Genomic DNA, 26,984 nt, shown 5'->3' with positions numbered 1-26,984 from the left:
CAAAATGCTCTCACTCTGACCTGTGGCCAATCCCCGAAGGCTCCCTTGGGCCAGTGGACCACAGGGACTTGCCCACGAGTCCCAAGAGTCCTGGCGGGGTGGGCAGAGACCCCTCCCCGAACCTCGTTCACGTCAAACCCATCACGCACCTTCATGGCCTTGAAGAGCCTCTCAGCAAAGTACTCCGGGGTGCTCCGGATACACTTCACTGAGAAGAAAGAAGAGGTGGTTTCAGGAGGAGGATGGGGTGACCTGCCCGTTTCCACTGCTTAGGGGGCCACCAATTCCAAACCTAGGAAGTACCTGGCTCCTGAACACCTGCAGCCCCAGAGCATCCCCGACCTGCCCACTTGGACCGCAGCCCCAGGGGGTAAAGAACTCAGGAAACGGGCCTCCTGTAATGCGGGTCATGCGTTACAAAGACCCACTTTCCAGTTCCCTTTGGGGTTTCACAGGGCACTGGGCCAGGTGAGTGGTAGCATCTGGGCGGAGCAGGGAAAGGAGTGTCTTTAGATTCGGCTGCACTGAAAGGTACTGGCTGCTGGGCCGCTGGATCCTGTGGGCAGAGCGGCCAGAACCTGACCACTGGGAATGGGGCTGCCAGGGGACAGCTCGGGTGGGAAGAGGAGGCCTGGGCTGTAGCCCTCTCCCAAGAAACACACACACAACCTAGGCTCAGACATGCGGGCTCTTGAAATGTCTGGATCGCAAGGGCCTCTGGGTCATGCAGTCCGTCCCCTGCCCCCATTCGTCAGATGAAGAAACTGAGGCCCAGCAAGGATAAGAGACTTGCTTTAAGTCAACAGCAGATTTGGGAGAAGCCCCAGGTTTGAATCTTGACTCCACATTAACCAGTCAGCTCCTGGCATCCCTCACACCAAAAGTTCATTACAAAATGACCCCTCGGCCAGTGACACAGCCTCTGTGCAACTCAGTTCTCTCATCCGTGAAATGGAGATAATGACAGTGCCCACTCCAGGGTCCTTTTTAAAGATTAAATCCTCAGCACAGTGCCTGGCACACAGTTCACGCTCCACGAAACCCACTCTCCTGGTCATTGTTTCCTGACCCCGGCCCAGTGCTCTTTCTCGTCCCACCACACACTGGAGGGTGAGCCGGGGGAGGGAGCTGGTACCTGAGGCTCGACCCCTGCCTCCCCGCCTCAGCGGTGCTGCTCTGGCCAAACTTTTGGAATTCATTGCCCAACTGCTCTCACCTTTCCATCTCCACACCACAGAATTTCTCCTTCCCACCCTCAGCCCCGTGCTCCTGGGCCAGCACCCCAGCCTCCCTCGCAGGCCCAGAAGGCAACATCAGGACGTACCCACAGCCAGCATCAGCTTCTCAAAGTCCCCGGACAGCTCTGCTCGGATGCTGGCTTCGATGGGCTTCCCCGTGTTCTTCAGATACTCATCGAACACTGAGGGGGACAGAGAGTTAGGAGTGTCAGGAATGTCCCCGTGGCATTGAGAACAAACAGGGACGTCAGAGGGGGAAGGCGCTGTGGCCAGGACGGAGTGCCAGCGGGACAGTAGGGCTGGTACTGGGGAGGTGGCAAGGAGGTCGTGCACACCGCCAGCCACCTGCTGCGAATGCTGTGAGTGCCTGGGTACACCTCAGGCTCCAACATGAAGACAGACGGGTACTTAGATGGAGGGGATAAGCATCCTCTTAACGACTTTGGTGAAGGACCATGCAAACCACGGCCCAATAAAATCGGGACTCGTGTCTGGGTTGCTGAGAAGTAGTTACCATGCTCCATTAGTAGGAAAGGAAAAGAGAGCAGAATTCTTGGCACAACTCCAAGGGGGCAGCTGTAGTCTTTTCTGGAGCTTACCCAACCGAAGATGCTGCTTGCTGCGATTTCCCAAAATGTAAACGAACTGGGCTTCATCTGTTCCCCATTTCAGTTCCCCCGCCTCGTACAGGTCCTGAAGGGGGAGAGGGGGCACTAACTGAAAGAGGAAACCTCAGGACACAGGGCTCACTGGCCAAGCCACTCAGAATTGATGCGGAATCCCTGAACAGACCAGTAACTGGCAGCCTCAGGACCTTTGCATATACCGCATGGCTTTCCCCCTTTCTTTCTGGGAAACCCCTAGTCAAGCTTCAAGTGCCAGATGAGACATCCCATTGGTTCTCAAAGCACTTCCTGATATCCCCGGGCAGACTTCTGTTTCCCTCCTTCCCTTTCTCTTCCAGTTTGTTTCTTTATAGCTATATCCTTCTGTTTCTTTATAACTGATCCACTGTATATTACAATGATTTCTTTATATGCCTGTCTCTCCACTATGACATGGACCCCTTCAGGACAGGGACAATATCTTAGTATTCTCTCTATCTGCCCCTCCAGAGTTACTGCATATAGTGGGGCTCAGCACACCTGGAATGTACGGTATATCCAAGTAGAAGGTGTTCGTGTGATTAACATAACCTCAGTACTGTCTGATTTTGTTTATTAGAGATCCCTCAATGCGTGGCAGAGTGCCTGGCACATAGTAGGTGTTCAACAAATATTAACTAACTGAATAAATGGAAAAATTGAGAAAGCTCCAAAATACATCTTACCCACTTTACACGTTGTGTACCTTAGAACGATAACATAAATCCTCTCTTTAACAAAGCACTATATACATAAATGATGCCTGTGAGTCAGTTATTTCTGGTATTTGCAAATTACTTCGCCTCCAGCCCTTCCCCGGGGCCCCAACCATTCCCCTCTCTCGGGGCTCCCTCGCTGTGCCTCAGGGACCTCCTCAGGGCTTGTTTACCTGGGCATCCTGCTGCACCAAGTCCTCGCTCACTACATCGTCCTCCTCCCTGGTTCCCTGGCAGAGAGACAAGGAACACGTGGTTCAGATACCAGGGCCAGGTAGGCTGGTGCCAGTGGTGGAGACAGAGAACACTGGGAAAACCCCGGTGGCCCCTGAGTGTCCAGGAGCAGTGACTTACAGCAGCCACTGAGTCGAGACCACATCATCTACTTTGTGGGAAATTATAGTCCCTCCACTGGCTTTTCCCTTCATCCTTGGAGCTGGGACCAGAAGGGGAGTCCCGAGAACAACCAAGGTCCTTCCAGGTGCCCCCCTCCCAGAGGAAGCCAGGCCTTGTACCGAGAACACCTCGGAGGGCAGGGCCCCTGACACAAGTCCTAGCATGGCCCACGATGCCCCCAAGATCACAAAAGTCTGCATGTGTGCATTCTGGTAGGGGCTCCCAAGAATTCACCAACCAGGATCTGAGGCCTGGGCCCTCAGATCTCAGCTCAGACGCTGTGAAGGCACCAAATCCCACTGGTGCTCCTTGCTCCCCGCAGGCCCTCGGCCCATCGGACACTTGTCGGAACAGGGGACAGCCAACGGAAACAAAGAGGTGGCTTAATTATAGATACAGCTTCCTAAAGGTTTGCTCCTCGGAGCTGGGCGTGCGCTATCTCAGTGTCTGTTCCCAGGGCCTGCGGCCACAGAGATGGCCACGCGGCTGGACAGGTACAGGTGAAACGGCATGAGACCTGCTCCCCAGCGCACTGCAGTCATGCAAAATGCAGGTCTGCTGCTGCCAGAACTTTCAATTATTCAAAAGAGTCCAGACGTCTGGGGTTTTCTAACAAAATCTCCCTGTTTGTAAATGTTAGCAACTAACTAAATAGGTGTTTTTTTTTAAACCCACTGTGTGGGGGAAATCCCTACTTGGCAGCCTTTCTGTGGTCTCTTTTTTATGGGCTCCTTTGTGGGGAGGGAGGAGCAGCTGGGCAGGCTGTGGGGGATGCAGTGCGGCAGCCCCAGGACCACCACAGCCCCGGCTGGAGAAGCAGTGGCAGAAGGGGGGCCCGGAGAGGAGGGGGAGTGCGTATGGAGAGAGGAAAGAGGTGACAGGAGAGGATATTTCTGGGCACAAGAGAGGAGGGTGCGTGCAAAGGAAAATGTGGGTCACCTGCCTGTGCAAACCAGGGTAACAGAGCAGACACCTGGACGCTCAAATTCTACACCCGGCGAGCCAGAGGGAAACCATCTCAAGTTCAAGGATAAATGGGCAGACGGGGAGGGAGTGGCCACAGTATGTGAGGAGCCACCAAGAAGCCCCTCAAGGCTACCCCGTCTGTGGGGACAGAGCGGTGCACTCTGGTAGAGAGCTCAGGGGAGGGCCCCACGTGGACCAACCTGGAGCAGGACCACGAGCATCTTCTGGAAGTGGCCAGAGGTGTCGCCAATGATGTCAGCCTCCAGGTCTCGCTCGTAGGCTGCAAGGTTAGAACACAAGCTCTAGTCCCATCCCCAGGACATCCCAGTGATCCAGGAGAAAGGTCCCTGCTACCCCCAAATGATCAGATATTGGTTACAAATCCCAAACCCCAGTCTCCATGGTAACCCTGGCAAGACCCAAGGTGTATTTTCATAGTTCCTTGTACTGACCCATGAAAAGATATGATGGCATCTCTATCCCCACCTGTGCCATCCTCCTCCGGGCACCATCATCGCTCAGTGGACAGCAGCTACAGCCTCCTGACTATTCCCTCTGCATCTGCTCTCACTCCCTCTCCAATCCACAGCAACAAGGGTGACCATGTCTTAAAGCCATGTCTGATCACGGACTCCTGCTTTCTACTGGACTTAGAATAAAACACCATCGCTTCCTCTTGGCCTACAATGTCCTGTGCCCCACCCTCCGTGCTCCAGCCTCACACTGGCTACCGGGCTCATTTCTGCTCCAGGGCCTGGGACTTGCTGTTCTCTCTGTCTGCCAGGATCTTCTCCCCACTCTCTCTAGTACTGGCTTCTTCTCATTCCACAGGCTTTCCCTGACCACCTGTCTGAAGCAGGTCGTCCCCAGTTAAGGTTTCATTCTTATCTCATTTGTTTCCTTCATAACATAACCACATCATCACCATGCTTAACTGTTTATTGTCTGTATCCCTCACCATCTCATTAGTCTATAAGCTCTCGGAGGCAGGGGCTACATCTGTCTTGCCTAGCATCATATCCTGAGAACCTAGCACACTGCCCAGCACAGAACACCTGTGGACAGGGGGACAGTCAGATGAGGGAAGGAGGAAAAAAGATGGATGAATAGGTTCTTAGGGTCCCCATCATTGCAATCACCCCCATTTCATGTCTAAAAACCACGAATGGCCCGGCCCCTCCCACCCATCTCACCATCTTTGTACGCTGCCACCAGCTGGTGGATCTGCTCATTGGTCCGGGAAGCCAAGATCTCAATGAGGCACTTCTCATCGGTGCCGATGCCCTGGGAGAAGAGAAGGGACACACGAGTCAAGGGCTGGGATGGGCCTTGGGCTGGGATCCTGGAATGGCCAGAGCTATAAAACCCTCAGCATTTAGGGTGCTCCTACTACAGCTCGTAAGCAGCGATTGGGAAATAATGCTCCGAGAACCAAAAGACATAGATTCTAGTCCCCCCTCTGCCTGTAGCTTGCTTTGTGACCTCTCATTAAGAAACTCTACCTTTCGGCCCTGGCCAGGCAGCTCGGTTGGTGAGAGGTTGTCCCAATATGCCTAGGTTGCAGGTTCGATCTCTGGTCTGGGCACATACAAGAAGCAACCAATGAATGCATAAATAAGTGGAACAACAAATCAATGTTTCTCTCTCTCTCTCTCTCCCTCTCTCTCTCTCTCTCTGTCTCTCTCTCATTCTCCCTTCCTCTCTCTTCAAAATCAATCAATAAAAATTTTTAAAAATAAACTTTATATTTCTGGGTCTCAGTTTTCTCATCTGTAAAATGGAGATGCTATTAGTTGTTCTACCATCTCACAGGGAGATGGAGAAGGTAATGATCTCTCTCATTGCTTCTTCAGGACTAGAAACTGCTGGTGTTGGGGTCTGGGCCAAGGGCCCCTTTCCACACTGACCTATGTCCCACATCTGTCCACCTGGAGGAGAACGTGGTTCCCTTCTGGGATAGGGTTTAGGCAAGCTGCCTCTTGAAGCAAGGCACACCCCATGCGTGGGTGAGGGCTCTGAAGACTTGCTGCAGGGCCAGAATCTTACCCTTAACCATGCCCACACCCCAACACACACAGACTCACACTTCTTACCGAGAGGGCGTCTTTAATTTCTTTGGCATCACAGTAGGCAAGTGGCCTCATCAGACCCACAATCAGTCGTTCAAACTTCCCCATCAGCTCAGACTTCAAGTCTGCAATGAGGTCCTAGCAGGTGGGGGTGGAGGTGAGAGGAGATAGGGAGGAAGGGGAAGAGCAGTTACACTGATAAGAATTACATTTAATGAGCATGTACTCTGGACAGGCACTGGGCTAAGAAGCTCATTTCATCGTCACTCTTGGAGGTGTGTGCTATCATCAACCCGAAGAGGCAGGCGTAGAGACTTCAGGCCACCTGCCCGAAGTCACACAGCTGCAACTGGTGCAGGGGTCAGGTCCACAGGTCCTGCCTGCTCCCCACCATTGTTTATTTACTTGTGTATTGTGTCTCCCTCCCACTATCAGTGCGTCCAAGGGGTTGGCACCTCCCTCCCTGGTCTCATCCATCTGTGTGGCCCAAACATCCAGCATAGGGCCCAGCACACAGCAGGTGCTCCAGGCAATCTGTGGCTGAACGGTCCCTGACTGAAGAGAAAAAGAGGCCAAAAGTGCCAGCACAGAGGCTGACCTGGAGAAAAATGCTTGGGAAAGACCCTGAAGGAACACGCAGGTGATGAAATCATTCCTCCAGCCCCACCCCCTGCCCTCCGGTCGCCATGGTTACCTTGCCATAGAGGGACTTGTAGCTCTGGGAGATCTCCTGCCTCTGCCTGTTGCTCCGGGAAGTGATCAGCTCCAGGATGGCCTCCTTGTCACTGCCTGGAGGAGGGGAGGACACCCGGCACCTTACCCAACCTGCCTCCAGGAAGCCCACCAGGGCTGCTCCCTGCAGTCCTCGGCATTAGCCTTCTACTCACAGGTGGTGGCATCACAGGGAGGACCTATGGGGCCCGTCAAACCCCCACTAAGAGGGCTCATAGCACACGCAGTATGTGAGCTCCGAGGGCCCATGATTCAGCTCCTCATCACACAAAAAAGAAAACTGAGGCTGGGGATGGGGTGCAAGGAGAGCCTGGCTTAGAAGAACTCAGGGGTCCTAACACCCAGGACAGGGTTCTTTCAACAAAGAAAAGAGAATACTGAGGCCCTGGCTGGTGTTGCTAAGTGGTTAGAGCGCTGGCCTGCACACTGAAGGGTCGCAGGCTTGATTCCTGATCAAGGGCCCATACCTGGGTTGCAGGTTCAATCCCCAGGCCCTGTTGGGGCATGTGCAGGAAGCAACCAATCAATGTCCCTTTCTCACATCAATGTTTCTCTCTCCCTCTGCTTTCCTCCCTTTCTACTCTCTCTAAAAATCAATGGAAAACATATCCTCAGGTGAGGATTAACAACAGAACGAAAAGAGAGAACGCTGAGAACCAAGTTCAGGGTAGTGGTTACCCCGAGAGGAGAGGAGTGGAGTGATCAGCAGGAGGACCCGCCAGGGAGGGTCTAACCACAGGAGGAAGCAAGTGCAGTTCTCAAGCGGGGTGGCAGGTCTGTGGGTGAAGCCTCTGTTTATTCTTTAGACCTTGTTGGTCTGGAGTATTTCATTGTAAAAATATGAAAAATAATAAAAAGAGGAAACAAAAGAGTGAGTGAGTGCATCTTCCATCTCACCCCCACCCCCAAAAGGGCTCAGGGATGTGCCCACAAGCCCCAGCGAATCCTGCCTCCTTCCCTGGGACCCCACTCCCGGGGCGGGCACCCACCGAAGCCCTTCATGGCGGTGTACAGAGCCTCGGCATCCTGGCTGGGATCGAAGTTTGGGAAGTCATGAATGGAGCCGCGGTACTTGGCACCCTGTGGAGAGGAAAGCAGAGGGTGAGCTGCTGACCCTGACCCTGACCGGGGCTCCCAGCCCCAACTCCAGGTCACATTCCCAACCCTGGCCACAGGCGAGTCCAGGCTGAGCCCTTTCTCCTAAAATTGAGCGTTGGCCACAGAAAGCCGGGCTGAGGGTTGACTCCCCTGGTATCTGCTGCCACAACCTGCCCCAAGGACGGTGCCAATTCCCGTGGGAGGGGGCCCAGCCAAGCCCACGGCCCTGCACCACTTCGCTAGGGCCCAGGGGAGATAAGAAGCCAGGCTTGGAAATGATCCCTACGGGAGTAACAAGAGCCCCTCATATTTGTAGGGCACTCTCTGATTTACAAAGCCCTTTCGCCTCTATTGCGATTCTTTTAGCAACTTGGAGAAGCACTTAAGACAGTCTCTATCACAGAAACCAAGAGCCCAGAGGAGGGAAGCCCTGTTGCCAGGGTCCCTGGAAGCCAGCTCTCTGCCTGCTCCCCTCTGCTCTCCAGCTCCAGAACCCTGAAGCTGCCAGCTCCTGGGGGTGGGTGTCTTGGCCCGGAGAGCCCAGAGCCACCCTCAGGATCAATGCCAGGACAAGGCACCGCCCCTCTGGGACCAGTAAACTGAGCTGTGCACTGGCATCTGAGGACAAGCTGGCTGGGTGCTCGGGGCAAAGGGGCGGAGACGCAGAGCCAGAGGATCTTAGACATGGAACCTGAATGCACAATAGGCTGCTTCACAGAGAAGTCAGGGGTGGGTCAGCTATGCGGCTGGAGAAGCATGAGGTCCAGGAGAGCGGAGAGCGGCAGAGAGCTGAGAGCCGAAGGTGACGGGGCCCCAGGCACTGAGCACACAGCTCCGGGGACAGGGCACTCAACCTGGGCCAGGCCTGACATTGCAAGCTCTAGATTCAGGGAAAGAGAAGACCCCATCCCGTCTTTCACAAGCTTATGACCCAGTGGAGACAAGAGACAAACATAAAGCTTGCAGTAAATACCCGAAGACAGAGGCAAAGTAAACTGGGGAAATGGCAGAGGTGGAAGCCAGCCTGGGGGAGGGAACCAGGAAAGGCCTGGTTGGGGGCGGGGGTGGCCCACATAAACTGTGCCTTAAAGGAGGAGGTAGACCGGCCTCCGGTCACCTCCCGCGTCTCCCAGGGACCTGGCCAGGCATTTGGGTGCTCTTTGGTTTACGTCTGCAGTTGCTGGCTTCTCCGAGGTATGCACGCGTGGGCGCCGCGTGGGCACAGGGTTGCTATTTAAAGTTCGGACAGGGCGGATGGCCAGAAAGGAACACTGTCCTCTTCCCGCCATCAGTGAATCCCTTGCAACCTGATCACAGGCCTGGACAGAGAAGGAATGAGGAAGGAACACGTGCCCAATACCGCGACCAGAAAAGAGACAGTCCCTCTAGAAAGCTCTGTGTCTGTCCTGCTCGCTGTCTGTCCTGCCAAGCACAGGGCTTGGCACAGCAGCACTCACTAGAGACCTGTTTCCTAGATGAATGGGTGCGTGAATGGGTGATGACCGAGTGTGTTCTGAGCAGAAGGAAGGTGGAATCCAAGCTGTGCCCTAAAGGATGCGTAACAGCTGGTCCCACGGGGGCTGGGCAGGGAGAGAGCTTTATACAGAGCAAAGGCTTGGAGGCAAGACCAAGCAACATTGAGGGAAGCCAGCCCAAGGCTTCAGCGCTCAGTGCAGACGCCCAAAGTCGCCAAGATCACGGGAGTGTAAACTGCCAGGAGGGAGCGAGAAGATAGAAACGTGCCCCAGGATGAAGGGCAGAGGTGTCAGCAATGGCCCGTGAGCTGAGAACCCTCTCCTGTCGCTGCCCCCCCCCCACCTCCACCTTCTCCCTCCTCACACACTGCGGTGGTTGAGACAGTGTTTGGGGAAGGAGCTGCAGCTGAAAGATGAGGCAATGCCATCCTGGGGGAAGGGAATTCTAATGACAGGCATAAGGCTTGATCAGAATGACCCCTGAGAGCCAGGCCGGTGTGGCTCAGTGGTGGAGCATCAACCTATGAACCAGGTTTGATTCCCAGTCAGGGCACATGCCCAGATTGTGGGCACAATCCCCATTAGGGGACGTGCTGGAGGCAGCCGGTCAATGTTGATGTTTCTTTCTCATGGATGTTTCTAGCTCATTCTCCCCCTCCCTTCCTCTCTCTGAAATCAATAAAAACATATTTAAACAAAAACAAAAACTATCCCTTAGAGACTGGCCTAGCAAGCAGCAGGGCCCGTCTCCCACATGGGTCTTTGTACAAGGGTAATAAAATCTTCTGGGGGACCACCAGCCAGATTAGTTATCCCTGGACCCGGCAGGATCACAGCCGCCAGAAGCGGGGGTGCAGGGCGCCTCAGCACTGGTCACACAGAGACAGAGACAGTCCTTCAAATCACCCAGGCTCAAGGGTCCCACCATCAGTTATTCTCACACCAAGCTGGTGAATTTTTCGTCCCCAAGTGCCACCTGTGCAGGTGTCCCTACTTCTTCTGGCAGACAGGTTCCAGGCCTCAGGTGCCCATGATCAAGGGGGGAGGGAGAGCAGAGACGAAGGGACTTTCCACCCTGAAATATTCAGCAGGTCCCGATGCCAGCTGGTGAGCAGCCTGAACCCTGGGGCTCTGAGGTCTTGGGCCCCATCCAGGCTGTGGCTAGAGTTGGAGTGCCCAGGCCTCTCGGGAGCAGAGGTGACACCACCCAGAGAGAAGGCTGCGGCCAGGGCTCCCCCAGAGAGCTGCCTTGATCAGACCTGACCCAGGCCTCATCTCTGCACCTGCTGGAATTCCAGCACCTGCCCTCTTGTCCTGTCCTCAAAGTGTTCTTACACCTGTGATCACATTCCAACTCAGACACCCCTGTGCAACTGAGGCCACAGAGCCATGCCACCACACTATTTCCTCAGTCTTTGGGCCTCAAGTTCTCTTCTTCTGAACAGAAAGAGAGGGAGAATAGCGCAATCACAGAAGTAACTGGGAGTGATTTGGGCCAAAGAATAGCTTTTCTGTCCATGCATGCATGTGTGTATGTGCATGTGTGTGTACGTGTGTGCGTGTGTGTATTTGCATGTGTGTGGTGAACGTGGGCACATTAGAAGCCGAACTAAGGTGCTAATCATTGGGAGCAATAGACACAAACTTGGAAGACCTTTGTCACACTTCTCTAGTATTGTCTTCTGCAGCCTCCTCCCCTCCCTAACCCTTTGCACTCCGAGCATGCCTGTTACAGCTTCTGCCCTGAGCGCACTGCATCCTCTCCCTCCCTCTGCTCCAGCAGCCCCTCTACCTAGACCTCTTAGTCCCTTGCTCTTTCCAAGTAGCCCCCCCAGGCAGCTGCCCCATTCCCCCCATCTGTGTGCCCCCAGAACATCAGCACCATGCATGGAGATTCAACTCACCCCATAGGACCAGGGACCCCTAAGGTTCTGCCACCCCAGGACTCTTGCTTGCAGGAAGTCTACTGGTCCTTGGCCCAGGGCAACATGGGTCAGCCAGGCAGACAGCATGGTCTGGGAGCATTAGACCAGGAGTCCAAGATCTGAGCTCTAGGTCCTGGCCCTTCTGATCTCCCAGGGCCTGATGTGTCTACTTCAGTCACCTAGAATCTTGCAATTTGAACGCCTCTCAGGAAGTACTCGGGGATGACTGCCCATGGAGAATGAGGAACAGCAAAAGTTCTGCCTTGGGTCTTTGCCCATAACCAGGAATACCCTCTCCTCCTGGTCAAAGAGGCCACTTGTACAAAGTGTACTCCACAGAAGCTCACAGGGGACCAGAGCTAGGGCTCTTTTGCGTGTACTGATCCTATATCACATGATACTGTGCTCTTCGAAAACTGTGACTAGACATCCTTAAGGCTCTTGTTCATTGGGTGGTGGGCCATGACGACAGGGACGAATGTTCATTGGGTGGTGGGCCATGACGACAGGGACGAATGTTCATTGGGTGGTGGGCCATGAAGACAGGGACGAAGTTTAGTTTTCACTGAGCTCAACCACCTCACAATGGAAACTGAGACCCAGAGAGGGTGAAGAATACACCAAAGATCACACAGCTTCTGTATTATGTCCATGGCCAGAGGCTCTGCGATTGAAGTGAGGTACAAATGGGGACAAGTCAAGAGTCTCTTAGTTTTATTTTATTCTCCCTTTTCGATCCCATTGTTGCAGGGACCATGTCTCTTTCTCTAAAGCCAGCAAACAGGGATCTCTCTCAGGCAAACCCAGGCACAGAATGACCCTAGCTCTTGCCAAGGGCAGAACCCAATCCTGGCCACACACAGGAGTAAAAGCTCTGACACACCTCAAATTCTACTCCCAGCAAGGTGTCCCACAACATGAAAGACTGGGGTCTCACCCAGGTGGCGTGGCTCAGTGGTTGAGCGCCTACTTAGGAACCAGGAGGTCACGGTTCAATTCCCAGTCAGGGCACATGCCCGGGTTGCGGGCTCGATCCCCAGTAAGGGACGTGCAGGAGGCAGCCGATCAATGATTCTCTCTCATCATTGATGTTTCTATCCCTCTCTCCCTTTCCCTTCCTCTCTGAAATCAATAAAAATATATTTAAAAAGAAAGAAAGAAAGAAAGAAAGAAAGAAAGAAAGAAAGAAAGAAAGAAAGAAAGAAAAAGGAAGGAAGGAAGGAAGGAAGGAAGGAAGGAAAACTGGGGTCTCCTAAGCCAGGGGCACTTAATTCCAGATGCGTGTGACAGCACACTGCCACCGCCAGAGCGTAGAGGACCCTCCGGTGCTCCTGCCTGTCCAATATCCATTTCCCTTCCTAGGGGAACCCCTCTTGGGCCATGAAGTTCAGGTGGGACCAGGTCTACTTTCTGGATCCAAGTTACCCAGGCCCAGCCAACGAGAATCTAACGTAGGACTTGCCCTAGAATCACGGGGAATAAATGATGTTGTTTCCTCCAGGCTTCTCAGGAAGCAGACGGAAAGCCCGGAGCTATTGGTGACTAGTGTGCCAACTCAGGGAAGGAGCTGCCCAGGAATGAAGCCGCCCACAGGAATCCCACTCCAGAGGCAGAATCTAACACTAGCATTTGGACCCCTGGATCCAGCCAGACCTGAAGGCCTGGGCTTCTCAGTCATGTGCACCAATACGTATCCTTCCTGCTTAGGATGCTGTGGGAGCCGTGAGTCACATGCCTGGAAGAGCGGTGGCGTGGAACAGGAACAAGCAATGCCGGGGAACCTCTCCTGCTCCGTTCAGGCTGAAGGTACCAGGGATCTGTGCAGCACGCCCAGTGACTCTAGGAGCCCAGGCCCGGGGAAGGCAGAGCACAGCCTCCGGAGGGGAGAGGCTCCTTACCTGTGCTGGATTGGCCATCGTCTCAGGTTCTGCAGCAGAATACACTGTGGAGAAGAAAGAGACCCCATGAGACTCCCTGGCACTCTGCTCCCCTCCATTCTCTCCCCCAATTTTGCTCACCCTTCCTTCTTCCCAAGGGAGCGTATGTTCTCCCTGCTCTTTTCCAGCTGCCTCCAGCCCTTCAGGTTCAATGACACCCCAAAACCTGGCTCGGGGCCAGATGAGCTTTCCAGAGGACAGTGGATAGACTAGCCAGTGTCCAGGCACTCCCACCAGGATGGGAAAAGGACTTGGAACCCAGAGGGAGAGAAGTCACAATCACTGACTGCACGGACTCCTCCAGTCCGGGCAGGGTACTTTCCTAGATACAGTCCCACTTAACCCTCATAGCAATCCTTCCCAGCAGCAATTCACCTTTCTTACAGAGGAGAAAACTGAGGATGACGGGAGTGGGGGTCAGGGAGTTAAATAGTTCTCCTAAGATCACACAGCTTAAGACTGAATTCAGTCAAGTCCAGATTACAGAGTCCACGCCATCTGCACCCTGCGTGCCCTCTTTCCAAGTCACCAAGATCTGTCCCCAAACCCAGACAGCTTAGCGATCTGCACATGAGAAGACTCAGGGCTCCTGGGCCCCTGCTGCAAATACCTGAATGGCCACGGTCCCTGTGTAAGTCAAGAAATACGTCCTTAGCGTCTACTCTGACAAGGCACTGCTCTCGGTGCTGAGTTTAAAACAGCCGTGGGCAAACTACGGCCCGCGGGCCGGATCCGGCTGTTCTATCCGGTTCTCTTGCTCTCCCCTCCACTCCTTTACTTTGAATTTATATTAGTTCACACAAACACTCCATCCATGCTTTTGTTCTGGCCCTCCGATCCAGTTTAAGAATCCATTGTGGCCCTCGAGTCAAAAAGTTTGCCCACCCCTGGTTTAAAACCTGCTTTTCTGGAGCTTACTCTAATGGGGAATACAAATGCATGTGATAAAAACCAGGGAGAAAAGCCCCGGCTGGGTGGCCCAGTGGGTTGGAGTGTCGTCTTGTAAACCAAAAGGTTATGGGTTCGATCCCCAGTCGAAGTACGTATGGAAGGCAACCGATCGATGTCTCTTCCTCACATTCATGTATCTCCCTCTCTCTCTCCCTATTCCTCTCTCAAAAATCAAGGAACATTTCCTCCGGTGAGGATAAAAAAAAAAAAAAAACTAGGGAGAAAAGATAAAGCTTGGTCAGGAGAGAGCGACAGTGGTCAGGGGGTCTCACGGACCAGGCGGATGGATCCCTGGGTGCTCAGTGTGGCTGGTATGGCAGCAGGGACACTTGGAGGATGTGGAGTCAGGGGCCCAGTGCTTGAGGCCACTGTGGAGACTTTGAAATTTTCTTTGATGGAACAGAAAGTCATGGGTTGAGGGGTGACTGAACAAACAGGACACACGAACTCATTGAAGGGAATGCCAGGACACAGGTTCTACACTAAAGGACTAAGAAACGAAGGTAGTAAGTCACTAATATTGTGGTAAGGATGCACGGTGCCAGGTGGGTACCTGAAATATGGGGGACCACTTTGTAAGCTACATGACTGTCTCACCACCATGCTGTACACCTGAAAGTAATACAAAACCATATTGAATGTCAACTGTAACTGAAAAATAAAAGTAAAAAAGACACCAAGGTATCTTACCTAAAAACAGATGAAAAAGGGGATGTGATTGGTTTGGAAAGGGGAAGAGAAGGGGGAGGGGCCAGATAATGAGCTCCCTCAGCAGGAAGGCAAAGATGGAAGTGAGCAATCTCCTCAGAATGAGAGGAGAAAGGAGGACCAGTACTTTCCATTTTATGGAAACTAGAACTTTCTGAAGCATGTCTATGGATCGCTTTTTAAAAGTAAAAATCACAACTCTGTGAGACATACTCAGTAAGATCTATGAGGGGCTGAGCTAGGAGAGAGGGCAGACACCAAGGCGACTGTAGCTCAGTGCTTTCCAGTTCTGCACATCAACTCTCCCCCAAAAACCCCAACAAAAACGCTTAAGGGAAAGCAGCCCTGACCTCACGGTGGGGTCACTGGGGACAGTGTGACACAGTGGGGGAACACAGGTTTTGGAATCAGACAGACAGACCTGAATTCAAATCCAGTTTGTCACTTATTAGCTATGTGACCTTGGGCATATGACTCATCTCTGAGCTCAAGGTTACCTCAAGGGCAAAACTGGGGCTTGCCCTTTCCTGCCTTGTAGGGTGGTTGGAGGATGAGACACAGCTCTGGTTGGGAGCAGAGCACTCGAGGCCAGGCAGAGACCTGTTCTCAGTAAGTGGCGGCATTTGCTGCACTAGCGGGAAGCTCTGAGGACGGGTCCCCACTGCCTGATTATGAGCCCCCCAAAGGGCAGTCAGCAGGCAGACATGAGATGGGGTAGGAAGTGAAGTGAAGAGCAGACGGCAGCGTTCTGTCTGCAAACACCCTGCTGTTTCCCTGACAACCAGGGGCGCCTTGGTACAAATGTGCAGCTCTCACCAGGAAATGGAAACTCCCTTGGCCCCCATCCCCCCACATCTACCCCAGGGTCTGGCCAGGAGCCAGCCCTGGGTTTCCCTGTGGGGCCTGGGGGAAAGAGTGGGTGAAAGGGCGCCAAGGCCAGCAGAGAAACAGGGACTTCCGAGGAGGCCGGGGAAGTCAGCTGAGGCAGGGAGGGAGGGCTGAGGCCTGTCACCTGCACCTCCAGCCTCGAAGCATTTTCTTTTGGCTTTGTAGATGGAAACTCAGCTGCTGGCGGCAGCCCAGGCCCATCTGGACAAGAGCCCCTTTCCAAGGAAAGCGGCTCAGAGGGGCCTCGAAGTCCTTGGGAAAATGCTCTCAGCTCTGAGAGCTGCTTTTGAGTGCCTGCCTTGTGTGTACGTGGAAAGCAAGCTTCTTCCAGAATTAAATGTTCAGACTGCAGCTCGAGGGCGGGGGGGGGGGGGGGGGGGGGCGGATCTCCAACAGCCCCTCTTCCGAGGGCTCAGGGACACTCTGGAGCGAATCACAGAGGTGCCGTCTACACTGCTTTACCCTGGCTTTACAAGGGGCTCTGCGTCTTCCCAGAGCAACCCAGCCCACACTTACCAATTGGCTGACTAAATGTTTCTTATCCCATGTTTCAGAAACCCAGAGGGCCCCTTAACGATCCCCTGCTCTAATCTCTCATTTTCTAGACGGGGTAAAGGTGCCTGAGGGAGACAAGTGACTTGCCCAGACCAAGACCACAGTCACAGCTCTGCCTCCCAGCCTGTCACAACAAGCCCTGAGCCCTGGCTGCAATGGCACCTTAGGAAGAGGCCCAGGGAGACACCCAGGTTCTTGTTCCCAATTTGTCTGTAACTTCAGATAAGCCAGGTCCCTTTTGGACCTCAGTTTCTTCAGTAAAATGGGGACATTATCACTCCCTCTTTGGGAAAATCCAGGGTGGATGTGAGAGGCTTTTATAGATTTCAACCAGGAATCTTCACAGCAAAATCTCAGAATATTAATCCTACTAGGATTCTCCCCCAGACCCCACAGGATTCCTCTCCAGCACCCCACCCCACCTTAATATGCACGTCTCATCATCTTGGTTGAAACAGTTTCTCAAAACTAGCAGGTATGGCCACTCTAGACCTGAGCCTCCTCTCTCCTCCTATAAACCCTGAATCTCTTCTGATCTGGCTGCTCACGAAGGCTCATCATGGCTGATCATTCCAGAAACCCATTCAAGGGCAGAGTAGCCTCGTGGCTGCTGTGGCCACCCCCAGCCTTAGCCCTGCAGCCTGCAAGCAACCCTGTTTCCTCCTCCCTCTTTGGGAGCTCAGGACTGACTCTAGGAAGAATGCTTTGGGGTCGAGAACATACCAGAGCCGGCAGAACCCGTGGCTCACTGCCACAGAGCTGGGGAAACTGACAGCTGGACAGGGGAAGGTCATGTCCAAGTCATGCAAAAGGCATGGGCTTTGGGATCAGATGTGACTGTGAGTCACAGCTCTGCTCCTGCAACCAATCTGTGACTTAAGTAAGTTACCTAAACTAAATCTCAATTTCCACATCTGCAAAATGCATTTACCCTAGTTAAATGTTACCTCCATGTACTGAGAAATAAAGGAAACAATGAATGTACAGCTCTTAGCACGGTGCCGGGCACATAGCAAAAACAGAATAAATGGCAGCTTTTATAGTGACGAGCCCAAATACAAGGGAGGCAGCGTGGCATCCTAAGAAAGAATGCAGGTTTTGCTGTCATGACCCAAGTTCAAATCCTGACACGGCAAATTCCTAGTTCATGACCGTGGGTGAGTTATGCCATTTCTCTGACTCGGTTTCTTCATCTCTGAAATGACAATCCCATAAAGTTTTGGTAAAAATTCAATGAAGTAAGGCAGGTAAAATACTCAGCATGGGCAGATACAGATGCAATGTTTAATAATTGGTGGCTTCTGTTACTGGGGTCATCCTCTTAGAGCAGTGTCTCCAGTTTTGATGGTCCATTGTGATGTTTGTCATACACATAGACAGTTAAAGATATACACAGAAGTTCACAATCAGGAGTGTGGACTCGCCCTAGCCGGTTTGGCTCAGTGGATAGAGCATCGGACTGCAGACTAAAGGATCCCGGGTTCGATTCCAGTGAAGGGCACGTGCCCGGGTTGCAGGCTTGATCCCCAGTAGGGGGTGTGCAGGAGGCAGCCAATCAATGATTCTCTCTCATCATTGATGTTTCTATTTCTCTCTCCCTCTCCCTTCCTCTCTAAAAACAATCCTATTTAATAAAAGAGTAATATGCAAATTAACCATCACTCCGCTACACCCACAAGCCATGCCCACCAGCCAATCAGGAGCGGGTATGCAAATTAACCCAACCAAGATGGCTGCGGCCACAGAGCAAGCAGGAGGCTTGGGTTTCCCCAGCAATGGAGGAAGCCAAGCTTTCTGCACACACTGGCCGGCCCAGGCCTCCACTCAAGGCTACAAAGTTTCAATTATAGAAGATAAATAAATCCCAGATACCAGGGCCGCCGCTTGGGTTGCTGGGGGGCATGGCCAGCCTGCAAACCACCACAGGCCCTTCGCCCAGGCTGCCCCACACCCCAAGGGAACCCCCACCCTGATCCGGGACACCCTTCAGGGCAAACCAGATGGCCCCCACCCATGCACCAGGCCTTCTATCATATCTAATAAAAGAGTAATATGCAGATTGACCATCACTCCAACACACAAGATGGCTGCCCCCATGTGGACACAAGATGGCCGCCACAAGATGGCCAGCAGGGGAGGGCAGTTGGGAGGGACCAGGCCTGCAAGGGAGGGCAATTGGGGGCGATCAAGCCTGCAGGGGAGGGCAGTTAGGGGTGACCAGGCCAGCTGAGGAGGGAAGTTGGGGGCGACCAGGCCTGCAGGGAAGGGCAGTTGGGGGTGACTGGGTTGGCAGGGGAGGACAGTTAGGGGTGACCAGCCCAGCAGGGGAGGGCAGTTAGTGGCAATCAGGCCAGTAGGGGAGCAGTTAGGTGTCGATCAGGCTGGCAGGGGAGTGGTTAGGGGGTGATCAGGCTGGCAGGCAGAAGCGGTTAGGGGCAATCAGGCAGGCAGGCCTGCATGTGCCCTGACTGGGAATCGAACCAGCAAGAACCAGCAACCTTCTGGTGCATGGGACAATGCCCAACGAACTGCGCTACGCTGGCTAGGGCTACACTGTGATTTTTCAAGGGGGTCATTAAAGACAGCATTAAAGCTACTCAGTGCATTTTATCCAACAATCCTTATGAGCCACACACTGTGGTTCATGGCAAAGACACATATACAATCATTTTCAAGAAAGAATAGAATCATGGCTCACCCAGCTATAAAAATGACCATGTGCTAAAGATTTTATTGTACTCATTAATTAATGACCCGACCAGGCAGGCGTTATACCAGCTCCAGAGAGAATCAGTAGACATCTTTATATTGAAAGGAATGTACAAATGGAGGCGAGCGGTTGGGAACCAGCTGTCCTGGATTGTGAGAGGGATGTCCGACTGCCCGTTTAGGCCGGATCCCACTGGAATCCAGCCTAAACAGGCAGTCGGACATCCCTCAAGGGGTCCCATATTGGAGAAGGTGCAGGCTGGGCTGAGGGACACACTCCCCCGTGCACAAATTTCATGCACCGGGCCTCTAGTAAAAATATATTTAAAAAAAAAAAAAGTGTGTGGACTCAATGCAGCGAAGCTGAGGGAGGAGGAAAAAAGGGGGAGAGGCCAAGCAATACAAAAACACCAGCATAAGAAAAGCATTTCTGTCCTCCAAAGGTTGCCCTGGCCTGTGTGGCATGGTGGGTTGGAGCTGCGTACCAAAGGATTGTGGTTCCATTCCCGGTCAGGGCACAAATGCAGGTTACAGGTTCAATCCCTGGTTGGGACTTGCAAGTAACCAATGTTTCTCTCTCTCCCCATCCCTCTCTAAAATTAGCAAAATAAAATTTATTTTAAAAAGGTGGCTTGTGGGCTTTGGAGGAATAGAGTGCACTTTTAGGGAGGGAGGATATGTTGCGTGTAAGGGGGTGAAACCAGGTGTGTGGGGTGGACAATTTGAGGAAAATCAAGAAATAACCTGGCCCTGGATGGTGTCCTCAGTGGTTAGAGCATCAGCCGGCAAACTGAAGGATCTTGGGTTCGATTTCTGGTCAAGGGCACGCCTATCTGGGTTGCAGGTTTGATCCCACGTGCAGAAGGCAGCCAATCAATGTTCCTCTCTCACATTGATGTCTCTCTCTCTCTTTCTCTCTTCCCCCCCTCTTTCTCTCTCTCCCCCTCCCTCCCTCCTTTCCACTCTCTCTAAAAACATAAATGGGAAAAATATCCTTGGGTGAGAATTTTAAAAGAAGAAGGAAGGAAGGAAGGAAGGAAGGAAGGAAGGAAGGAAGGAAGGAAGGAAGGAAGGAAGGAAGGGAGGGAGGGAGGACCTGGAAGGTGGTATATGTGCCCCAGGAATCCCCAAGGGACTTACACTTGAGTTGTGTCACTGCCCTCAATACGGCACTTCCCTCTCCCTCCCCCGCCCCCCGCCCCCCCCACAACTCAGCATTCAAGGACCTAGACATCCTTCCTGATTTAACTGTCCTCTCCTCCCTCCACCCACCACCACACCCTCCCCTGCACCCTCAAACCCAGAATCTCTGTCTACCAGCATTTTCGATCCAGCTTTCTAGCATCAACACCAGTGCCTTTAAATTCTGGCTTCATTAATAGCCACTGGGGGATGGGGCGTGCAGGTCAAACCATACAGAAGGCCAACCCCCAGAGATTCTGATTCTACAGTTCTGAGGTGGGGTCTGGGCTTTGGTAATTTTTTTTCAGCTTTCCTAAATGATTCTGCCAACTCTTCCAGGAAGCCAGGAGAGATTTCTCCAGCCTTTGACCCCCCTCCCCCCCCCCCCAGCTTTCTGAAACCACCTACACTTAGTGGCTTGGGGCAACCACTGTGCATTTAGTATTCTCCTATTAGATGGAGGCTGCTTGCCTCCAAGGTATTGTGGGGGGAAATCTGTACTTCAAATTCTCTAGGGTGTCTGGTTTCAGTCTTTGTTTTTGAGCTATTTTACAGCTCAGTAAGTGGTAGATAACTGACGGTAATGCAAAGTAATTCTTATGACATGCTCATCCTGTCCTACCTGGTAAAGGTCTATTTCTCTCCTCCTCTGATGGAAAAAACAGTTTGCCTCCATTTGTACATTCCTTTCAATATAAAGATGTCTACTGATTCTCTCTGGAGCTGGTATGACGCCTGCCTGGTCGGGTCATTAATTAATGAGTACAATAAAATCTTTAGCACATGGTCATTTTTATAGCTGGGTGAGCCATGATTCTATTCTTTCTTGAAAATGATTGTATATGTGTCTTTGCCATGAACCACAGTGTGTGGCTCATAAGGATTGTTGGAGATAAAATGCACTGAGTAGCTTTAATGCTGTCTTTAATGACGCCCTTGAAAAATCACAGTGTAGCCCTAGCCGGTGTAGCTCAGTTCGTTGGGCATCGTCCCATGCACTAAAAGGTTGCTGGTTCTTGCTGGTTCAATTCCCAGTCAAGGCACATGCTGGATTGCAGGCTCGATCCCTGGTAGGGTGAGTGCAAGAGGCAGCCGATTGATCTTTTGCTCTCACATCGATGTTTCTCTCTCTCTCCCTCTCCCTTCTCTCTCTAAAAAAATCTATTAAAAATACTTTTTAAAATCACAGTGTAGGGGAGGAAAATAATTTTCCTTTTACTAGACCTTCTAGGTTCTTCTGTCTTGTTTAATAATGGAATCAACATGAGACAATTTAACAAGAGAAAATAACCAAATTTATCACGTATGTACATACAGGAGCTCCATAAGAATATGGGACTCAAGGGCAAATCGCCAGTTGAGGCTTATGAACTACTCCTAAAGAGAAAGGAGTAGTGGCTTGGACTTCAAAGAGGAGGCAGGCAATTCACAGGTAGGTGAGCAGGAGCAAACATCTGGGCCACCCAGCAATAATGCGACCCTTAGGGGAGTCTAACAACCAGACTTTATCAGGTTCCTCTCCATCTGCCACATCTAGTTCATTATTATGCTAAGGTGAATATGTTAAGGTGAATATGCTAAGGTGAATATGCTAGTGTGATCTCCCTTCCTGGGGCAGATTTTTCTATATAAATTATTTTAGGCAAGTAAGGGGGATGTAAAAGACTCTTCTTGAGTCTTTTGTTTCTAAAAAAAAAACAACAAAAAACACACAGCTGAAAATTATCACTATTCCCCCAAAATGGGCATATTTGGAGGTGGTAAACTCTGCTCCCCCTCAACAGAATACAAGGAACCATCCAGCCTGGTGCTTTTATTCCTAGTTAGATAGCTAAGAGAGGAAATACCCTGAGTGGTGAAGTAACTTGCCCAACTCATAAAGAAAATTCGTACTTAAGCAGGGGCTCATTTTTCAAAAAGTATTTACTGCGCACCTCTTGGGTGTCTACTGATAGGAACTGGGGGTAGAATAAAAAATGAAACAGCCCTAGCTGGTTTGGCTCAGTGGAAAGAGCGTCAGCCTGCGGACTGAAGGGTCCCGGGTTCGAGTACGGTCAAGGGCATGTACCTTGGTTGCGGGCACATCCCCAGTGGGGGCTGTGCATGAGGCAGCTGGTCGATGTTTCTCTCTCAACGATGTTTCTGACTCTCTATCTCTCTCCCTTCCTCTCTGTAAAAAATCAATAAAATATATTAAAAAAAAAAAAGAAACAGACGAGTCTCCCCTGCCACCAAGCTGGCAATTTAGTGCAGTAACCTGCATTTTATTGTGTATTCATCATGATGAACAAAAATATACTTTTTATGCATGAGATCAAATGCATATAATAGGAAGTCAAAAAGTTTCTACCTGTACCTTTCTGATGAAAGAAAGTCATCTTTAGTGCCTGCCGGGGTGTGTGCACCCCACTTAGAGGTCTCTGGCCTATAAAATCTAGATCCTTCCCTTTCCTCTTTCCTGATGGCTCCTCCCCCAGCCCGAAGAAAGACGCTCAGGACCGCCCCAGGACTGCCCCAGTCCTCCGGGAGCCTCCCGGGTAAATGCCATTCCTGGCCCAGAGCATGGGCACACCCCCCAGCTCATGCACTCGGGTTTCTTAGAGAGCAGTGTCTTTCCCTCTCCTGACCCAGAATCATTGATCCTAGGGCTGGACAAAGCCGCAGGAGATCACTGGGCTGCCCCCAGTTGGAACTGGACTGACCTGGTTTGAATCCCAGCTCGTCACTTTCATGGGAGGCAGCAAGGTGTAGTGTCTCACAGTACAGAGGCTAGAGCTCCAAGGCCTGTGCCTAAGGCTGAACCAGCTAGGCAGGAGCCTTGAGCAAGCACTTAACCTCCTAAGTAAGATGAGAGATAAAAACAGTGCCTACCACAGAGGAGTTAGGGTGAGGATGAAAAGAATTAAAATGGGGGACATCTGTGATAGTGTCAACAACAACAAGTTAAAAAAGCCCTAGCCAGTTTGGCTCAGTGGATAGAGCATCGGCCCTCAGACTGAAGGGTCCCGGTTCGATTCTGGTCAAGGGTCTGTACTTTGGTTGCAGGTTCCCGGCCCTGGTTGGGGCACGGGCAGGAGGCAACCAATCAATGTGTCTCTCTCACACTGATGCTTCTCTCTGTCTCTCCCCCTCCCTTCCACTCTCTCTAAAAATAAATGGAAAACATCCTCGGGTGAGGATTAACAAAAAATAAAATAAAATAAAAAGTTAAAAAAGAAGAAAACATGGTTAGTGCTTAGAAGAGGCCCTGGCGCATAGGACACATTATGTGAGAATATTATTTCTCCCCTAAACTTTTGAAGGCTCAGTTTCCACATCTGCAAAATGGGCATGGTCACAGCATCTCACATATCAAGGGCTCAGCCAGGGCCTGCCAAGTTGGAAGGGTTCAATACATCATAGAAGCTGCTATTTTATTATTACTTAAAGAGCACCAGGACACCCGTTTTGCAGATGAGGAACTTGAGGCTCGGGTCACCTGCCATCTAGAGCACCACACTCTTCTGAGATTACAACAGTAGCACTTGCTTCTCTGTGCACAGCACTCTACAGTTTACAAGACTTTCACATCTGCAATTTGGTAATCTCAAGAGGGTAAACTCATCCTCATTTTACAGGTAGGGGATCTGAAGCTCAGAAAACCCAAGGACAGTCATTCCTCCTTAGCCAGTCTCGGTGGGGGCTTTTCAACCCCAGGAAGAAAGAAAATGGAATGTGGCTGATTCCCAGCCAAGAAGTTTATAAGCATAAAGGCTTCCCCACTACACAAGCACAGACTTCCGCTCCTCTACGGGGATGGGGGGGTTTGGGGGGATAGAGACGTGCATACTCAGAAATCTGGGTAAAGACCACATCCTGTGCTTTGTCTCCACCCAGGAAGTATCTTGGAGAGGCTGGGTGGGGTGAGGTTGGCTACACCCCTGGGCCTCCCCAGAAAATCCTAGAATGATACAACAAGAAGACCCATGCAGCCCCCACCCACTTTACCAGCTGGGTACCCTGGGCACATCTCTTATCCCTCTAGAGAGGAAGGAACTAAGGGCCAGGGGGTAGGAGGTGTGTACCCAGGGCTCCCTCTAATGCTGCAGTGCAGAGGTTCCAGACCCTGGCTGCTACCCATCACTGCAGAGCTCCCCCGCCTCTCCCAGGAATCAGCCCCAAGAGGTCAGGTCCCCGACTTCCCAGGGGCAGCCTGGAAAACTCATGCAAACACATTCTGCCCCAGCAACAGCTGTAGCCCTTACCCAGAAACCACAACTATTTTCTGTATCCCAGCAGCCGCCTTGGGAACAGGGGTGGAAGGCAAAGGAAGATGGGTGAGTGACTGTCACAGCTGCAGAGGGGGAATGGAGGCCTCAGCCTCCCCGCCCAGCCCCACCCAACTCCCAGAATTCTAAATCTTAGGACCCTGAATCTTAGAAAACCAGCACTAGCTCTGGAAGAGAAAGCCGATTCAGCAGACTTTGCTACCAGTGGGGGTAACTAAGGCCCAGAGAGGGAAGGGCTTGCCCAAGGACCCCCAGCACCTGGAACTATAGCCCAGCTTTCCACTGACCCCAGGCCATTGCCCTCTGCATGGTGCAGAGCGTGATGGGCAGAAGGGCAGGGTCCGTGGGAGCTGAAGCAGGGCAGGTCATTCACCCCGAAGGGGAGGGACTAACAGGTCAGGATTCCCCTCTGGGTCAGTGGGGCCAGCGATTTAAGGTGTGCTCTGGGCAGGGGAAAGAAGGGGAAGTGAGGTAAAGGGCGGACTCAGGGAAACCAGAGGCCTTTCACAAGCCCTGGAGCCATATGTCCAAATTTGGAATAGTCCTGGGAGACCCACCAGGGTTTAGAGAAAAGGAGGGGGAGGGAGGAAGCAAAGGCTGCCTCCATCCTCCCAAAGGACCCCCTTCCCCTTCCCTTTGCAGGGCTGGGGGCGGGGGACCGGGGCGGGGGGCAGGCTTCACAAGCCTGTATCAAGACTTCCCAAACCTTTTCACAGCCACTGTTTCATCAGAGAGGGGCTGGCTCTATCAACTTGTCCTTGGAGATGGAAACTGAGGCTGCGAGGGAAAGCTACCGATTCAAGGTTACACTGCAAGTTATTGGTGGAGCTGGGCTTCGATTCAAGAATTTCACTTCCGTGCAGGTGTTACCTGAAGCCCCCAAGTTTGGGGAAGGCCTACACTGGGCTTGGGGAGAGCAGGGAGAAGGGTGGGGCCTTTGCTGGAAGCCTCTGCAAGCAGGGTCCCCGGGGCCTTGCGGTGAGGACAGCCGGTCCACACCCAGACAACCCTCCCCCCAACTGCATACTCCAGCCTCTTCCTAAGGCTGAAAGTCTGACCCTTCGCGGCCACTGCCTGCGACCTCAGCCACACCCGTCCTACGGGTCGGGTCCTTGGATCCCCCTTTCCGAGTCCCGGGCTTTCCGAGTCCCGGGCCTTCCGAGTCTCTCCAGCCCTCCCGCGCCCAAAGCAGGGCCGTCATCGCCGCGGCCTCAGCCAGGTGCCCCGGGCCCCTGGACCACACCCTCCGCAGAGTCGGCCCTCCACGTCCCTCCGGCCCCCGGTCGTCCCCCAGCCAGGGCGCCCTCCGCCCCCGCTTCCCCGCCTGCAGCACTAGGTTTGCTCCCCCCTGCTCTCCCGGAGACGCACCCAGCCTGCGACCCTCTCGGGTTACCGCGCCCTTGGGCTCCAGTTCCCAGCGGCCCTCCCCGCTCCCGGGCGCCCCCTCCCCATATCCGGGCGGAGTGACTGGGCATTTATTAATCGCTCCCGCATCTTCGCAGACCCTGCCCGGGGAGTCCCCTAGAACGAGACCCTCTCGGCCTCAACGCACTCACCGCGCGGCGGAGGCCTCTTGTCGCCGACCGGCGGACGGGCAGACGGGAGGAGGGACGGGCGGACGCGGAGCTCGCTGGGTGGAAGCCCGTTAGCGGAGCAGCAGCCGCAGCGCGGGGGCGGACCGGGCGGAGAGCCGTGGGCCCAGGATGGACACGTGGCGCGCGGGGGCCAATCCGGCTCGCCCCGCCTCCCCGCCTCCAATCCCACCCCCCTTCCTTTGCTTAGGTTCCATTCCTCAATAGCCCACCAGATCTTTGACGTCACTTACCTGCTTTCCAGGAGAGAAGGGCCCTGAGAAGCCCGGATCTTTGGCCAGTGTCACACAGCCAGTAGGTTGTGGAGTCAGGATAGGAACCTGAGCCAGGTGAGTCCAGAGAGCTGCTACCTCCTGCTTGGTTCTGGATAGTGCATTGTCCAGACGCAGGGGTCCTCAAACTTTTTAAACAGGGGGCCAGTTCACTGTCCCTCAGACCGTTGGAGGGCCGGACTATAGTTTAAAAAAAAAACTATGAACAAATTCATATGCGCACTGCGGGCTGGGACGAGTCCGCTGCTAAGCAGGACAGGCAGCGGCACCCGGCGGGCTGGATAAATGTCCTCAGCGGGCCGCATGTGGCCCGCGGGCCGTAGTTTGAGGACCCCTGGCAGAGGAAAGGGAGACAAAAAGACCAGCAGTTATGATCCAGGGCTGTGGGGAAAGCAACACACATTTCCTGAAAGCATGAACTCTTTGGCAATACAGAGAAAGCTGAGTATGATTGTTCCCTCGGGGATTTGTGAAGACTTCCTGGAGGAGGCGATGTTGCAGGGAAACTCAGTAGAACCTCCCATCCTTCCGCCTCCTTAGAAATTCTGCTTAAGTGAAAAGACAGAAAGATGGCAATTCCGAGATGTCATTCAGCTGCAGAGACTCCCTGGGCAAGACTCTGATGATCAATTTGCTCATCTGAAAGATAAGGATAGCCAACAT

General features: G+C 52.8%; 1 protein-coding gene across 3 annotated transcripts in view; it reads right to left on the bottom strand.

Moving 5' to 3' along the window:
• ANXA6 (annexin A6) overlaps positions 1 to 26,144 on the bottom strand; it is a 50,757-nt gene extending 24,613 nt beyond the window's left edge. For all 3 annotated transcript variants that reach the window (XR_013961019.1, XM_080676869.1, XM_080676870.1), the window contains exons 1-11: positions 26,014 to 26,144; positions 13,158 to 13,201; positions 7,751 to 7,841; positions 6,724 to 6,818; positions 6,054 to 6,167; positions 5,154 to 5,244; positions 4,161 to 4,240; positions 2,772 to 2,828; positions 1,838 to 1,931; positions 1,325 to 1,420; positions 150 to 208 (exon numbers count right to left, since the gene is read on the bottom strand). Coding sequence is in view for 2 of the 3 variants with exons in the window: in XM_080676869.1 (XP_080532995.1) it covers positions 150 to 208; positions 1,325 to 1,420; positions 1,838 to 1,931; positions 2,772 to 2,828; positions 4,161 to 4,240; positions 5,154 to 5,244; positions 6,054 to 6,167; positions 6,724 to 6,818; positions 7,751 to 7,841; positions 13,158 to 13,175 (795 nt within the window). In the remaining variant the exon portion in view is untranslated. The remainder of the gene's footprint in view (positions 1 to 149; positions 209 to 1,324; positions 1,421 to 1,837; positions 1,932 to 2,771; positions 2,829 to 4,160; positions 4,241 to 5,153; positions 5,245 to 6,053; positions 6,168 to 6,723; positions 6,819 to 7,750; positions 7,842 to 13,157; positions 13,202 to 26,013) is intronic.
• Positions 26,145 to 26,984: the final 840 nt, after the last annotated feature.

This window comes from Plecotus auritus (genome assembly GCF_963455305.1).
Source record: "Plecotus auritus genome assembly, chromosome: 6".
Lineage (NCBI taxonomy): Eukaryota > Metazoa > Chordata > Mammalia > Chiroptera > Vespertilionidae > Plecotus > Plecotus auritus.
This window is presented reverse-complemented; position numbering and strand designations above follow the sequence as displayed.